Consider the following 16,507-nt stretch of genomic DNA (forward strand, 5'->3'; position numbering starts at 1 on the left):
AGGGTAAGGCAAACTGAGTCACGAGGGCAGCAGTCCCTAAGGGTCTAGGAACTGGTATAGGGTCCTGGCTAAAAGAACTATCTCTTTTCTAATGATGGACAGAGAACAACTTAAAAAGCAGTTGTGGAAAAATAAAAGGGGCGGGGGGAGCAGCTGTTTTCTACATCCCAAGAGTTGAGGATGTCCTTTACTATATACAAAAATATTTTACTAAATATGCATTGGGCACCTAGCAAATGCCAAATCAGGTTGCTAAGCCCTTAAGCTACTCCATTGTCTTTCAGTGCATTTCTCCATAAATGTTTTTGTTTTGTTTGTTTTGTTTTTCCCTCCATAAACATTTTGAAGCACTCTCTTACATATAACTCTGTCATTCAGGGAGTTCACCGTGATGAAGCAAGACATTTATATAGACTTATTACAATGGAAAGGGACCCTCATGATGCAGAGGTCAGCAGTTCAAAGCTACCAGGAAGAAGATGTGGCAATCTGCTTTTGTAAAGATTCACAGCCTTGGAAACCCTATGAGGCAGTCCTACTTTGTCCTGTAGGGTTGCTGTGAGTCAGTCGACTTGACAGCCGTGGGTTTATCGCAGTGGAACACAATAAATGCTGTCATAGGAAGTGCACACTTAGAAGCTTAAGTCCATGGGTACATGGAAGGTGGGCACCTGATTCTGACTTTGGGGGTGAAGGCACATAAAGAAATCTTCACAGAGACATTAATACTTGCATTAGCAATAGCTCTGAGCCTACCCAGTAGACAAAAGAAAAGGTGTAGGAGGAAGGTATGCCACCTCAGGCGTGAAAGACAGGGTTCAGTAAGACTGAATTATAGACCCATGAAAAGAGTCGAAGGAAGGGAAGCTCAAGATAGAATACAAATGCTGTGTCATTTTGATGTGGAAGCACTTTGTATGCTATAAGAAAGAATTTTAATTTTATTCCAGCCGTGTTGGGAACCATTGATGGGATTAAGAAAAGAAAAAAATGGGATCAGAATTTTGAAATAGAAAAAAAAATGTACAGGATAAATTGTGAGTGAGCAAGTGTGATGGCAGAGATCTGATTGGAGTGTCTCTCTCTGTTTCAGTTTAGAATCTTTTGATATAGTTCAGATGATAAAGGCTTGAATTAGGCCAGTGGCAGTTTGAAATGGAGAGGCAGGAATGGATACCAAATATTCCCATGGCATATTATATAGGACATATTGATTGGCTGGATGGGATGGGGTGGAGAGGAAGGAATCTAATGTCTGACTGGGGTCTCAGGTATGGGAAACAGGAAGGAGTTTACAAGACTCGGTATAGCATTTGGATGTGTTGGATTTGAACGTTGCGTAAGCAGATGCTATGCTGGAGGTACATGCTAGAGGAAAGTCGGGATCTGGAGACTAGGAGGATCACTGCGTTGAGGAGTACAAGACAGGTGACTGGTATAAAAGCCATGGGGGCACCCAGGACCCCGATGAGATTAAAAACCGACATCTATGGGAACCGATCACCATGATCTATGTATAACCCCCTCCCAGGGTACGGACAACACAACAGTGGGTGAAACATCAGTCAATGTAAGACATTGGGGGGGGGGGGAAAATATATATATATATATACGTATAAATTATCAAGGACTTGTGAAAAAATGTATATATATAATTTATCAAGGGTTTGTGAGGGAGGGAGTGTGGGTGGAATAAGAAGCTGATACCATGGGCTCAAGTAGAAAGAAAATGTTTTGAAAATGATGATGGCAGCAAATGTACACATGTGCTTGACACAACAGATGGATGGGTGGATGGATTGTAATAAGAGTTGTACGAGCCCCCAGTAAAATGATTTTTAAAAAATAATAAAAATAGTTTAAAAATAAATTACAAAATTAGGAGAATTGAAGGCAAATCCCCCCCCCCTTTTTAATTGAATAAACATAAACACACATTTTTAAAAATCTACATCTAGTTGAAAGACAGAGCTAGAGAGAGGGAGGAGAGCTGCAGCTCTCATCCACCCCAGGCTGGGGTTTGTCAAACCCTGACGTGCCAAGTACCAGTGAGGAAGATGACCGCGGTGGAGGTGCCATCTGGCCCGTTCCTGCTCAGGGTGACCCCATGTGTGTGGGGCTAGCCTGTGCCCCTGGGTTTCCAGTGGCTGATTTCTACCACATAGACCACCAGGCCCCTTTTCATAGTGCCTCTGGCAGACTTGAACTTCCAACCTTTCAGTTAGTAGCTAAGCGCTTTAGCCCTTTATACCACCCAGGGACTCATGGGTGAACTAGGAGGGCTTCATGAACTCTTGCTAGGGGGGCCACCTGGGAAAGCTTCCCAGATCTGGGTTTTGGGGGAGGAATTGGATTTTATTCTGTGGGAAGAAAGGGTGAAGTGCTGTTTCAGGCTGACAGCACAGAATGAGAAAATAAATAATGGTGTTTTGAATATGCAACCTGTTTGGGAAATGAGGTTGCTGTGGGCAATTAGATTGTGGGAAGGAAAAAAAGCGGGGCCCATTTTGAGGTTAAGGCCAGATCGTAGAGAACCTTGTCCACAGATTGGTATTTATTCTTTAGGCATTGTGGGAAACGGAAGGACGCCATCCAGAATCTTAGACTCAGGGGGAAGAATGTATTTAAGACAGTGGAGGAGGAGAAAAACATTTCTAATTTGAGTCACAGGGTCAGTTAAAGTACCCCGTGCCTACTTTTCTTATTCAAAGGGAGCTGGGTGCTCTGGGGGAGGTGGGGAGTAGCTCGAGAAGACTGCGTCCCCACTCCAGAAGTGTCTCTCTCATCTCCCCCGCCTTCCTGGAGCTGAGCTAATCTGGAGGACTCCTGGTTCAGGTCCATTCTTCAGGACAGGCCTCATGTCATCAGAAATGGAGTGTTAGGAATCAGGAACTTCGGAATTCGTTTGAAGAACGAATTCTTCCTTCTGTGTATGATGGGATGAGATGTCTGTGTGGGCCTCCAGGAAGCCGAGGGGAGCTGGAGTGGCTTCACCTGGAAGGCAAGGTGGTCTCTTGGCAAAAAAAGAAAGGAATAATTTCTAGACATTCTTCGTCTTCCTGCTGTGGTGTCATCGGGGCCTTCTGGAAGGGACTACATCCTTTGGAGTATTGGCCTGGATTCGGTTGATCCGACCTGAGATTGCAGTTTGTTTTACTGCCCAGGTCATGGTAACTTGTGTGCAGGCAGTCCCAGGTCGATGCCACCTACCCAGACTCGGGAACACGGTCCGCGACTTGCGGGGCACTCATAATGTAGTCCACTCTGCCAAGTGGAAAGTCCTCGGCCACGGAACGGTGGGCTTTGAGGACTTCTCCCAGATCCAGGGAGGGCTCATGTGGCTTCTGAGGAAACCAAGCACTCTGGGCCCAGCCCACGGGCATCGCTGATTGGACTGGCCATGGCACCCTGGTGGCCCCGGCGCAGGAGGCAAGGCATGTTTGAGAGATGTCAAGGATGGCTGGAAGCCCCCCACAGAGACCCTGTCCTTCGGGTTGAGTTGCCCCTGCCCTGCTCCATACTACAAAGTCAAAACCAGCAAATAGTGGAGATAAGGGTTCTGGGAGCTATTCAGCTAGTCTCAGAGCTGTCCAGTTCAGAGGACCTCCCACTCCCCTTGGGGTGTAGCTGGTATTTTCTTTAGGTTCCAAGCCATAAGACTGAATGTAATAACCTCTTTTGCCCTCTTTCTGCTCTTTCTCTCCTTGCAGAAGGAAAGCGAGGAGCCCTTCAGGTTGTGTCTTGGGCCCATTGGACCCTTTTTGTTGTCTATTCTCCACCCCTTCCTTCTGAGCACTGTGTGCATGTGTGTGTTGTATGCGTGTGTGTGTGCGTGTGCGTGTGCGTGTGCATGATCTGTGCTTCTGAGCTTGGCTCTTCCAGTCAGCCTGGTCTTCCCCCAAAGCAGTTTGTGTGCATGCTCCACGCTTGTGTGTGCTCCTGCAGGCAGAGCTCCCGGAGCCCCACGTGACGGCGTGTGTACCAGCCGAGGGGTGCGCTCAGCGTAGCATGTATGTGCTTTTACTCAGTTTGAGGGCCTCAGACACAGCGACTGCCTTCGTCTCCCCCTGCTTTGCTCAGTGTGTATCCATGTTCTACCTGGTGCTGTGGACCAACTTGCTGTAGACCCTGGCTGCGCCTGCTTGCACGCACACGCTATTTGAGAGCGGGAGTTGCTGCAGGCAATTTGCCTCTTGCCGGGGCCTCGAATTGTGAATATGCTTTGTGCTTGTGAGCAGGCTTCCTGGCCTCTCTGAGCACAAGCTCTATGGACCTGTCCTGTGGTTTCCCCCTGCATGAGACTATAGGGTCCACAGATGCTCTGTGCCTGCGTGCGCCTGTCTGGATGATAGTGAAAGCTTGCTCAGCCTGCAATTAGGGGGGCTAGCAGACGCTGTGGAATCCACCCAACATGGCCTGTAGCCCTAAGTGCAGGACCCAGGTTCGCTTTATGTTTTCTTCAGGGCCCATGTTATGTCTAGGAATCTCCTTCCTATACATACTTGGTGTGCATCTAGATCGCCTTCGCTGCCAGGCCTCCAGCAGCACCCCCTGTAGGCAGGTTCTGGTCTGTGTGTGCATTCTCACTCTGGTGTCCCTTCCAAGCACATGTAATGTGAGTCCTGGCTCCCAAAGCTTTTTTGTGACCATAAGCCCCATGGTTTCCGGCAAACATTTGTGGAGTGTAAGCTCTAGTTGGTAGGATCTAAGAATTGGGCTGAGCACCCCTCATAAACAGCCCCAAGAGGTGTATCATTTCTGTTATTACCCAACTGTTCTATTTTCTGCTGTAGCCACGTCATCTGCTTCTGTTTGCCTGGGGGGCCTAGCTGTCCCTTCACAGTATCGGCCCTCCCACTGAGCCAGGGCAGTAGGTAGAGAAGGTAGTATGTGCCGTGAAGGGCTCTGGGCAGTTAGTCATGTGAGAAGGATCTTAAAGCCAAAGTTCATCTTGAGCTTTCTGCTGAGCCAGGTAATTCTCGTTCACCTTTCCATCACCTGTCAGCCCTGTCCTGTCTGTCCCTGTTCTACTCTGTGATGTCTCACTCTATCCGTAATCTCTCCTAGCTTCTGCTCCCCTGCAAATATCCCCACCACCACCACCCCTGCCCTAGGCTAAGCAGCTTACTTGTCACCTTCCCCATCTGCTCCAGGATGATTAGCTAGAGCCCAGGTTTTGGGACCCAGGAAAGTTGGTGGCGTGGAGGTGCACCAAGAGTGGCAAGAAGCCGCAAACATGGCGGCAGTGGGAGCTGTTGTTCCTAAATAGGATGTGCCATGGGTTCCCGGGGGAGCACGGGGAGCTCCGCAGCTCTCTTCTGCACACCGCGGAAGGACATGCTTTGGAGTTTTTGCTATTTTTTTGTTTTTAAATGTGGAAACCTTTAATATGGAAATGGTATGATGACACCCCCCGCCCAATTCCTTCCTTAAATTACTCATTGCCTCAGTTTTCAACTTCCTAGTGAATTCACCAGAATGATAATCCAAGTATCTAATCTCCCCCAGGCATGGAGTGTTTCTCCGATGCCTCGGATCTTAGGTACCTGTGTACTCGGTGTCAGTAAGTCAGGAGTTTAAGGAACCTACCCTAAGTCAAATCACAAGAAGAGATGGGCCTCCAGAAAGACCCAGCCTGACTCTGGGGTAGCCAGTGGGTCTTAGGAATGTGGCTAGAAGACCTGACTCTGTTTAATGTTGTTCTTTTGCTTTGGTAAGACCTGCTGGTATAAGTGGATCCTTATCGTTGGCATGCCTGGCTTACCTAGTTATGTGTACCAGTGAGTTGTGTGAGGGAATATGAATCCTGGTAGCTACCACATTCCCAGAGGACCCCAACCATGGATCTCATTGAGCTGAGTCTTAGATCTGCCTGTTCACTGGGAGAAGGAGATGAAGTACTGCTCTTTTCAGCAGCCTGCTTGTTGCCTTGACTCACCAGGACATTGGCTTAGACAGGCATCAGGCTGGCTCTGTCACCACCTGGTGTGTGCTACCTGTACTACTTTGACTCTCCTGCTCACTGCCCAACCTGTTTCTCTCCCAAGACCTAATTTTTTTCTCCTTTCTCTCTTTAAAGATTCCAGATGATGGGGACCCCTCTCTCCCGCAGTGGATCCCTGAAGGGTAAGTGATTCTCTGCACAGCTTCTTGCATTTGATAGTCTCCCTTGCTGTTTTACACTTTTCCACTGGGACACAGAAGAGACAGCTCTCTGAGCGAGACCTTGGGGAAATAACAGGTTCCACTGTAGGTTGGTTGGTTCTCAGAAACAAAGGAGAGACGCCTGCAAATTGATTCCTTTGGGCAGGAGAGGGGCTTTGAGGCTTCTCCACCGTTGTCTTTGGAACTTTGGATCCATTGCATCCTGGTAGAGTATGTTTGGGTAGACCAGAGAAACAAATCCATAAACACGCATATGTGTATAAGAAAGAGCTTTATATACAAGAGAAATTGAATATTGAGAAAACATCCCAGCCCAGTCCAGATCAAGTCCATAAGTCCGGTATTAGCTCATATGTCCCATACCAATCTGTAATTCCTCTTCAGACTCACCCAACACATGCAATGATGCCAAATGCAGGGAGATCACAGACCAATGGGTGCAAAGTCTTGTGGATCCAGTAGCAGTAGAAGCATCTCAGTGCTGGCAGGGGTCTCCATGTGGCTCCTCCAGCTCCAGGGCTCTGGCTCCATCGGCATAGCTCCATCAGACTTGTGGTCAGTATTGTCTTACAGGGAGTGAGCGTGTCTTGCCTCCAGCAAGCTATTTATCTCCTTAGCGCCTCCAAATGAGGTCATCAAGCTGTGACCTGATTGACAGGTTAAACTCCACCCCTTTACTCTTAAGGCTCAAATCGACAGCAGATTATTTAACTACCACATGGTGATATTCCCATCAGGCAGAAGAATGATAAAACTAGAATATGTCTGCATCTGGAGACAGCCCCTTTCCATTCCATTGCCCTGGCTAATTAGATGACTCCTCTGGGCACAGGCCTCCTTTAGCCGGTGTGATGCACCCACTTACTCTCCTTCAGTCTTGAAGCAGCATCCCTTCTGAGCTCTGCGTGTCCTGTCTCTGCTTCTTGTCTGGGAGTTTCAGACCCATGTGATGATGGCAGAGAGTCATTTTAAGCTGCTCAACTGCTGCCCAGGTGGCCTGTATGTAACTCTTCAAAGGGAAAAACTGTCCTCACAGCCCCCAACACACTGTCCATTAGTTCTCAGAATGTCCCTTCTCCTCCTGCCCTACAGAGGCCTTCTCATCGGCTCCTTTCACTTGTACTCGGGGAGGAAGAAAGATCAGGTCATGAAATCAACGACTACGCTGTGCATGCGCCTTTGCCTTTCACTGATGATTTGCCCTTTTGGTCATTTAAGAGTTAATCATGTATATGGGCCACATACCCCTCTCCCCCGGCCCCCCTCTTTTTAATCACAAGCTCAGTTGCACTGCAGGAAAGCTTCTTGGCTTCCCCAAACGCAACAAACTCACTGACGTCGAGTTCATTCTGACTCATAGTGAACGTGTAGGATCGAGTGGAACTGCCTCTGTTGATTTCCGAGACTGTAGATATTTATGTGAGTAGAAAGCTTCATCTCTCTCCCCGTCTTGGCTTAAGTCTTACACATTGTAGTTTCTTAAATTGGCTACAAACTTTTGACATTAGTTGCTTCTTAAGTGGACATTTGCATTTTTCTTCAATAATTCATATATATATATATAATTTATGCGGATGGAACATACCCAAGTGGTTTTAAAATGGAGCCAAGCAGAAATTATCTACATGTTTCCCTGGTGTCTTCCTTCCTTCCTTCCTGTTTCCTGTTTAGTCCTTGGGAGCGCGCGTGATTACAGAGCTTCCCTAAGCCTGGGAGTCCTGCTGATAACAAAGCCTGCTGCCTGTGCTTCAGGAACTAGTCAATAGGTTGCCAACCCCTGACCTTGACCAATTTATGGACTAACTCTTTGCCTATATGATTGGCAGTGCCTACTTAATCTCCTGGGACATTTCTCTTTTTAGACCAACTGTGGTGCACAACACAACCCCCACCACCACCTTCCTCGGTGTTCTCATTACAACCAAGTATACATGAGTTTCTTTCATGTACATGTTCATGTTTCATGTACACCTTCAAACCCTCCTAACAGTCTGAGCCTCTGAGTGTTATGGGGCTTTGAACCGGTTCGGTCATGGCTCACAGTGGTGCAGATCCCCCCTCAGAACTGAGCACACTTGGTTCCCACCCAGCTGGTCAGGAGATTTGGCGCACACGCTGCCCTTGCGTCCTAAAGTGGAGATTCCGTTTCTGGCAGGCCCCGTCGTTCTCCCCGTTCCAGGTCACTTACATGTTAAAAGCACGTCTGTTCTGGAGTCACTTCATCAGTCGTGACTGAACCACGTTGAATCAGTTAAGTCCTGGGATGTCAGCACCTAAAAGACCAGTGGTGTCGTTCATCCTCTTGTTTTATAGAACAAGAGGAGGGCATTTTAGCAGAAGGAGTGCAGTGAGTTTGTAGAATTGGAGCTAGACTCCAGATTATCTCACTGTGAGACTGGGGTTCTCTTGGGGAAAACCCCTGTTTTCATTGTTATCGTAAAAATCAACAAATATTAGTAAGTATAGAAAAGCTCGAGAAGTTTTAGAGATCCAGATGTAATGTTTTTCTGGTCCCTGTTGATGTGTCCTTGGGTTGGACCAGGTTCCCAAAGTTCCACTGTGGCTTCCTGAATGGTCTTCTTTTGCAAGCCTCCTCTGCCATCGGCCCTACCTCCACTTGGGTGTGAGAGTGTCTTTCTTCAGGTGGCTTGGCTCCACAGAGTAGGTAACCCTTTTCCTGTGGACCAAGAAGGTCGCCCTCCTTGAGTCCTGGTTTGGCAGTCTCCCCCACCTGGGCAGTCGTCTCCTGGAGAGAGCTCCTGAGGTCTCTGCTCTAGCACAGCCGGCCAGACTTATCTTTGGACAGCACTGTTTGTGGCTTGGTATGAGGAGGAGCCCTCTAACAACCAAGCCCTACCTTGCCTTACGGGGCACCTGAAGCGCACTGCTATCAGGTTCACAGAGTAAAACGGCTGCATGGGGTTCTCTTGGCTAAATTCTTTACAAAAGCTGTTTGCCAGGCCTTTCTTCTGTGAAGCTACAGGGTGGGTTCCCACTGCCAACCTTCTGGTGAAGGGCCAATGGCACGCATTTGTGCCACCCAAGCTCCTTTATGGAGCACCGGGGCCTTCGAACACACAGGGGCCGTGGCCTGTCTCTGTGAGTTTGGCATATTCTCAGTCTTGGCTAGAGTCATCCAAGGAGTATAAGAGCAGCTTCAACATCACCTCGTGACTTTCCCCCTTCGTTTTCCCTCTTCCTTGTCCCTCTCAAAGGCAGATGTAGAGGTCAGTTCTCTTCCTCGTGGGATGGAGAGACCAAGGCGCATGGAACAGTGAGCCTGGCAGTCACAGAAGACAGGCCTGGGGGCCCTGACACGTTTTCTTCTCTCTGCAGGCCAGCCGGGGGTCTCTATGGCATCGATAGCATGCCGGATCTACGCAGAAAGAAGCCGCTGCCGCTTGTCAGCGATCTGGTAAGCGAGCATTGTGCAGGCCTAGGAAGTCGTCTTGTGGTATCCCCAGGGGGCTGTGACAAGCTGTTGGAACTGCAAGGAGTCATTTCATGGCTAGCGTGGTCTGATGGGCAATCTTTTAAAGCCTTACTGGGGTCAGGGGGGGTCGGAGTAAGACATTGTTGTATACCTCACTTCCTAGTCAGATCCCCAGGCTCTTCAGCGGCCCAGGCTCCTAATTGGAATAGTTGTGGTTTGGACCCTCAAAGCAGGGCTCCTGTAGGTATCTAGCTCCTCTAGGTATTCCTATAGCTGCCTTTGATTTCCTCCAGACTGCCACCAGCCCCTGAGCTGGATCATTGAGCTTGGGGTGGGATGAACAGGACCCCTTCTTGGAGCCAAGTGCAAGTCTCCTCCCCCAAACGTACACTTTCTATAATGTCTCTATACTCCTAGTCCTCAGCACAGAGTCTAGCATTGAGAGGTAATGGCGAGACTATGTGGTGTGCCGTTGACACAGTTAGGAAGTAAAGCTGGCCTCTGGACCTCCAGGATGACCAGAAGTTCCCATTCTGGATCATACTCCTATTGGGTCCTGAGGGCAGGATTAACTTAAGGGATTTTTCTGTAGCCTGGAGGGGGGTGAGTGGGGGTCCAGGCACCCATAAGCGCAACCAGAGTCCGAGAGCTCTAAAGCTAGAAGCCAGAAACCTGATCCATTTTCTGGTGATCATTTTTATTCCTATTTTCTGCCTCTCCCCCCCCCCCTACTATCCTGTCTATTCTGCTTTTTCTAGTCAGCCCTTTCCCCCGTCTTCTGTTTTCCCTGCACCCCTCCCCACTTAGTTCCTCTTCCCTCCATTGGCTGTATCTTCTGCCATTTGAGCGGTGTCATTTCTTGCCCTCCTTTGTTTTCTACCATTTGTGTATCTTCTTCTTTATTCTTTCCCCTCCTTTCTTCTTCCATGCGCATCTTCTACCAGCTCCCTGGAGATCAGCCTTGAAATCACGTCTTCTTGGCACCTGCTTTCCTTCCTTCTCTCCTCTCCCATCCCTTTTCTGTCTTCCTTCTTTTTCCCCTGCCTCTTTTTAAGTTCCTTTTCACAACTCTCCTCCCTTCTTTTCCAGCAGCCTAAGTGATTGAATAGCAGTGTACGTTCACTTCTCGTTTCCCTCTGTCTTGTGCCCTTACTTAGCTTCACTTTTTGGCTTAACTCTCCTTCGAGTAGGCGTTCCCGGCCCTGCGCCCTGGCCAGTTGTCTACGTTGGAGACAGTTGTTAGTGGACCGATGCACAGGGGGGTCTAGAGCTGAACCTCTTAAGTAGCCTGTGGCTGTTTCATGTCCTGGGGCAGCTTTAACCTCTGTTGTTCCTTTCCCTGCTCTCCTCTGGCAAGGCGATGGTGAGTGTCTCCCCACCCTCTGGAAAAAGCCCCATCCCAAGCCAACTGCGCCCCTCCCAGCCATTCTCCTCCCTTGAGACTGAGTATTATGACTTCTCTCTGCCTAATGCCTGCTGCTGCTGCCATTCATGGCCCTCTCCAGGGGCTTCCCCAAAGCCCACCCTTGGCAAATACATGGGTCCCTCTCCACAAGAGCCTCTGCTTAACCTTTGGTTTGACCAAGGCTACATTGCCCCCTCATTCACTAAGTGCCCTAGTCATTTGGCTGCTAGCCTTAGACCCACCAGGGGATCATGTGGGATTGGGGATCGGGGGGTGGGGGGTGGTGGTGTTGACGTGGTTGGGATGATAACACCAAACCGTGATTCTCTGGATGGTTCCTGAAAGGGACTGACGGGATTGTGCATCTATCCTATTCTTAGTGACCCGTGTATCTCTATACTCTTCCTTTCTCTCTGCCTTCTTAAAAACAAGGTCTTTCTCAGGGATAGGATACCTAAGAATGATGAGCAAAAGAGAAGATAAGAGACCCTGAGAGAAGTGGTGTTCTAACAGTTCTCTCAGGGACCTGAGTTTTACATCTCACACAGGCACGCATTTGTTAACCAGGGCGCAGTTTCCAGGTGCAGTAGAAATACATTGAGTGTAGTAAGTGCCAGTAAAAGGCCTTGGTCCCTGAGACGGCCCCTGCTCGTGGACAGGGCTGACAGCAGGGTTTCTCTTGCAGTCCTTGGTCCAGTCTCGGAAGGCAGGTGTTACTTCTGCAATGGCTACACGGACCTCTCTCAAAGATGAAGAGCTGGTAAGTGATCCCCGAGCTTTCATGAAACCACTCGTCTGAGGCCTGCTGGATGTCTCTGTAGCCCTACTCACTGGGAGTTCCAAGGTGCTGGGCAGCACATATCATCAACACAACACATAGATGGCATCCTGTCTCCGTTTTCCACATCTGAGTAGACACAGTAAGTTTTCAGTCTCATGCTGGCCTTCGGGAGGAGACAGTTCAATGGACCTTTCTGAAGCTAAAGGTTTTGTGGTAGGTCGAGTGCAGAGGTCCTCAAACGTCTTAAACAGGGGGCCAGTTCACTGTCCCTCAGACCCGTTGGAGGGCCAGACTATAGTTTTTAAAAAACTATAAACAAATTCTTATGCACACTGCACATATTTTTTTTTTTTTGAAGTTAAAAAAACGGGGCAAAAACACCCGGCGGGCTGGATAAATGTCCTCAGCGGGCCACATGTGGCTCGTGGGCCATAGTTTGAGGACCCCTGGTCTAGTGCCTCTGGTCCTCTAGAAAGCCTGAATTCTGGGCTAAACCCCCATTGGAGGACCAAGAGTGCAGTACATTGGAAACTACTTTTGGCTGGGCTGGGCTGGGCTGGGCCAGATTACAAACTCTTAACTGCCAGAGGTCCTGACTCCTCTCAGGTTGTCAGTTCTGGTATCTCCCAACAGGATTCTGAAGTCACTGGTGGGTGATGGGGCGTGTGTCTTTCAGAAATCCCATGTGTATAAGAAGACCCTGCAGGCCTTAATCTACCCTATCTCGTGCACCACCCCCCACAACTTTGAGGTCTGGACAGCCACGACCCCAACCTACTGCTACGAGTGCGAGGGCTTGCTCTGGGGCATTGCCCGCCAGGGCATGCGGTGCAGCGAATGCGGAGTCAAGTGCCATGAGAAGTGCCAGGACCTGCTCAATGCCGACTGTCTGCAGCGTGAGTGCCCCTGGGGTGAGGGTGGTGGGCGGGGGAAGAAGGGTCTTTCTAAGACCTCTGGGTGTTGAACTGCCCACCCTTCTTCCACTGTGGTTCTGAAGCCCTCTCCTTTACAGAGGAGGTCGGATCCCGAGTCAAGGGACATCGCCTTGCCCATTGCCCAGCAATAGGTCTTACAGTACTCTCAAACATTTTTAGGGAAATGTCTTTGAGCTTGTAGAGATCTTCTCCTGGGGCTAAAATCGCCTTGAGGATTCAGATGACCCCTGGGGCTGAGCACAGTGTCCACATTGACCAGCTGACTAGAACAAGTTGAGTCAGGGACAGAAACACTGAGGAGAGGGTTCTGGGAATTCCATGGCCCACAGAGAGACTTCCTAAAGTCTGGACCATAGTACTCAGAGAAGGTAGTATTTGTTCCGTGTTCATTGCTCTGTACAGCGGTGGTAGGATCAGATGTTTCATGTGGATTAGGCAGAAGTCCAGGAGAAAACTGGGCTAGATTCCCAAGGCCCTGGCTAAATATGTTGCCATCCTGCAGAGGAGAGAAAAGGCAACAATAGATGTTGACTAGTTGGTAGGCGACCTGTTGCTCAGCCCTAATTTCTATCTCTGGCCATCCTTCAGGAGCTGCAGAAAAGAGCTGTAAACATGGAGCTGAGGACCGGACCCAGAACATTATCATGGCCATGAAAGACCGAATGAAGATCAGAGAGCGGAACAAACCGGAGATCTTCGAAGTTATCCGGGATGTCTTCAGTGTCAGCAAAGTGGCCCATGTGCAGCAGATGAAAACAGTGAAGCAGAGTGTACTGGATGGAACCTCTAAGTGGTCAGCCAAGATCACCATCACTGGTGAGCAGGTCAAAGTATGGGAGGGAGGGAAGGCCTGAGGCTAAGACCGCAGTTCTCAACCTGTGGGTCACAACCCCTTTGGGGGTCGAACGACCTTTTCACAGGGGTAACCTAAGACCATCAGGAAACATATTTCCAATGGTTGTAGGAACCGAAACACTGCTCCTCTATCCATCTCCAGGCGGGTCCGCCCACATGCAGATATGCCCACATATGAGTACCCGGCATGAAGACTATTACCCATGCTACACCATGCTTCAAGACAAAATTTCATTTATTTGTCATTAGAAATAAATACTTCACAATATATAATTATGTAATGTTTTTGTGATTCATCACTATGCTTTAAGTATGTTCAATTTGTAACAATGAAAATACATCCTGCATATCAGAAATTTACATGACGATTCATAACAGTAGCAAAATGACAGTGATGAAGTAATAATGAAAATAATTGTATAGTTGGGGGGTCACCACCCAGGAGGAACTGGATGAAAGGGTCGCCGCATGAGAAAGTGTGAGAACCACTGGGCTAAGAGAAGGAGCCTGGGGAAGAAGAGTCTGAACGTGAAGTGGGTAAGAGGTGGGGAGGAAGATGATAGACCCCCGAGGGTGGGCCTCATTATTTATCCCTCCTCCCGACCCAGATCTGGTGTGAGAAGGTGTTGGGAGAGGCAAGGCTGGCACCTACAAACAATAGGGGTAATCATACAAGGATTTGGTAACAATATATTGATTGGGAAGAAGGAGGAGAACAGGAAGAGTTACTAGCCAGGTTTACCTGCAGATGGGTTGGGCTTAAATATGCATGTATTACAGGGGGAATGGCCAATGAAAAGTGGGGAGATCGTTGGCTAGACTCTGAGGGGGGCGGGGTATAGGACTAAGGATATGTGTGCAGGAGTGAGATTAAGAGTCCCATGCAAGGCGCAGGCAGAATATTCTGTATGAGTCGTGCTACGGAGGGCTTTCTGACTCCAGCGTGTTCTCTGAAGCATCCCTCTCTCTCTGCTTGGGTTGCAGTGGTGTGTGCCCAGGGCCTACAAGCCAAAGACAAGACAGGATCCAGTGACCCTTATGTGACCGTGCAAGTGGGCAAAACGAAGAAGCGTACCAAGACCATTTTTGGAAACCTGAATCCTATTTGGGAGGAGAAATTCCATTTGTAAGTCACAGAGGGCAGCCATTGTCGTGTCTGTGTGGATTTGGGGAGCAGTAAGCAGTCCTATTGGGCCAAGGCAGTGGGGGACCCCATTTCTCACATGCTGCCCTCAGGCAGCAGCCATCCTCCTCTTCATGGACGGTTATGTCAGGGTGACTGTGCCCAAGGGGCATCCCAGACAGTGACAGAACCAGCCTGCCCGCCCTGCTGCGTACTCCCAGCTCTGCCATACTGTTCTAGGAGGGTGAGCTCTTCTAGGGAGAAGGAAAGGCGTGTCCTTGCCCCAAGACCAGATAAATGGACATCTGGGTCTGGAGGAGTTTCTTTTTTCTTAAGAGTCCTGCTTGTCTTTCTGCCTCAGCTCCTACCCTATTCCTTTTCCATGGTCTCATTTTCTTACAGACTCACTCATATTTCAGTATAAGGGGGTGATCCTCAAAAACTCACAAGCTCTAACCTAAGACTTAGACTGGTACATAGAGAATGCAGAGCTACTTTGTCTGGCTGTGTAGAGACCTGCTTCTGTTGGCGGCTTGGAGAACTCATAGAAAGGGCGTGGGGCATTAGTGAGATTACTCTCTACAATCCCTGTGCAGCAGGTACCAAGAGAAGTTTCTTTGAGAATCTGAATGGTTCCTGCTTTAGTCCTCCTTATGGTTAACTTAAGTGAATTGACTTTGTGGTCATTTTTGTGCACGTATATTTATTTAACAAACAATGGACAAACTTTCTACCCTGTATAAGACATGGTACATGGTTCTGTGCACCGGGAAATGAATAAGATGATTCCCGACTTCAAGAAGTTCATTATACTTAAGTTGAGCAGTAATCATACTATTTTAATGGACTACGGAGCGAGATGCAGAGAACGCGGGCCACAGAGCACCGCATCCCGCCACGCACAGTGTACATGAGGCTATAGGATCCAGAAGACAGCTGTTGGGGGAAAGGGAGCCCCGAGAGGACGCCCTTCCTGGGAGAAAATGCCACAGAAGAGACGACGGCTGGATGGTCCCCAGACAGGGCGGAGATTCTATCTGAGACTGGCAGACGGCAAGATGGACACGCCATGAGCGTCTAGAACTTAGCTCTTCCTCATTTCGGCTTCAGAGGAGGGAGCTGGTGGTTGTTTCCTAGGGCTCTGTCGCATCTGTCTGTCTCCTGTTACTGTTACCGACACAGCTGGCTGTACAGGGTGTCAGAACTGGCGCTGCGTCTTCTCTCCCCGGCCCCTTTGTCTCAGGGCAGTAGAGGCTAGATGTCTTAGGGTATAGGAACCATTTTCTTGGGCAACCCGACTCATTTGGAACTGTAGTATCCCTGTTCTCCGACTCCCTTTCTTCCTCTCTCAGGGCCTCAAGTGCAGTTGTGGGAGCTTTGGGGAGAGACTGGGCGCCATGGGTGTGGGGCTGCAGGGTTCCTCACTCACAGAGCCCGTCTGATTCTCTCACAGTGAGTGCCACAACTCCTCTGACCGCATTAAGGTGCGTGTGTGGGATGAGGATGATGACATTAAGTCGAGAGTGAAGCAGCGGCTAAAGCGAGAGTCAGATGATTTCCTGGGCCAAACCATCATTGAGGTTCGGACGCTAAGTGGTGAAATGGACGTCTGGTACAATTTGGGTGAGGAAAGAAGCCTAGCGAACGTTGCTCGAAGCATGTCTCTGCAGAGTCCGTCTCACTGCAAAGAACTTACTCAGGCGAGGGAGGCGGGACAGAGGACTGTGGGAGGCTGGAACTCACTTTGGATGGACGTTCAGAGCCCTTTAGTCTTCAGATATCCATCCCTAATACTTTTAACACCCCCCCC

The 16,507-nt window shown here is 49.1% G+C and overlaps 1 protein-coding gene across 7 annotated transcripts in view; it reads left to right on the forward strand.

The window, feature by feature from the left end:
• The window catches only part of UNC13B (unc-13 homolog B), a 217,106-nt gene that overhangs the window by 174,678 nt on the left and 25,921 nt on the right, over positions 1-16,507 (forward strand). For 3 of the 7 annotated variants that reach the window (XM_004712397.3, XM_045289170.1, XM_045289171.1), the window contains exons 11-17: positions 6,080-6,126; positions 9,502-9,580; positions 11,689-11,763; positions 12,461-12,680; positions 13,308-13,535; positions 14,559-14,700; positions 16,151-16,320. In XM_004712397.3, coding sequence (XP_004712454.1) covers positions 6,080-6,126; positions 9,502-9,580; positions 11,689-11,763; positions 12,461-12,680; positions 13,308-13,535; positions 14,559-14,700; positions 16,151-16,320 — 961 coding nt within the window. Of the gene's footprint in view, positions 1-3,710; positions 3,734-6,079; positions 6,127-9,501; positions 9,581-10,955; positions 10,962-11,688; positions 11,764-12,460; positions 12,681-13,307; positions 13,536-14,558; positions 14,701-16,150; positions 16,321-16,507 lie in introns of all 7 variants that reach the window. The other 4 variants (XM_030885336.2, XM_045289168.1, XM_045289167.1 and 1 more) reach the window with 3 other exon arrangements.

The sequence above is a fragment of the Echinops telfairi genome, unplaced genomic scaffold (genome assembly GCF_000313985.2).
Source record: "Echinops telfairi isolate 266 unplaced genomic scaffold, ASM31398v2 ScPeMD7_25;HRSCAF=90, whole genome shotgun sequence".
In the NCBI taxonomy this organism is placed as follows: Eukaryota; Metazoa; Chordata; class Mammalia; order Afrosoricida; family Tenrecidae; genus Echinops; species Echinops telfairi.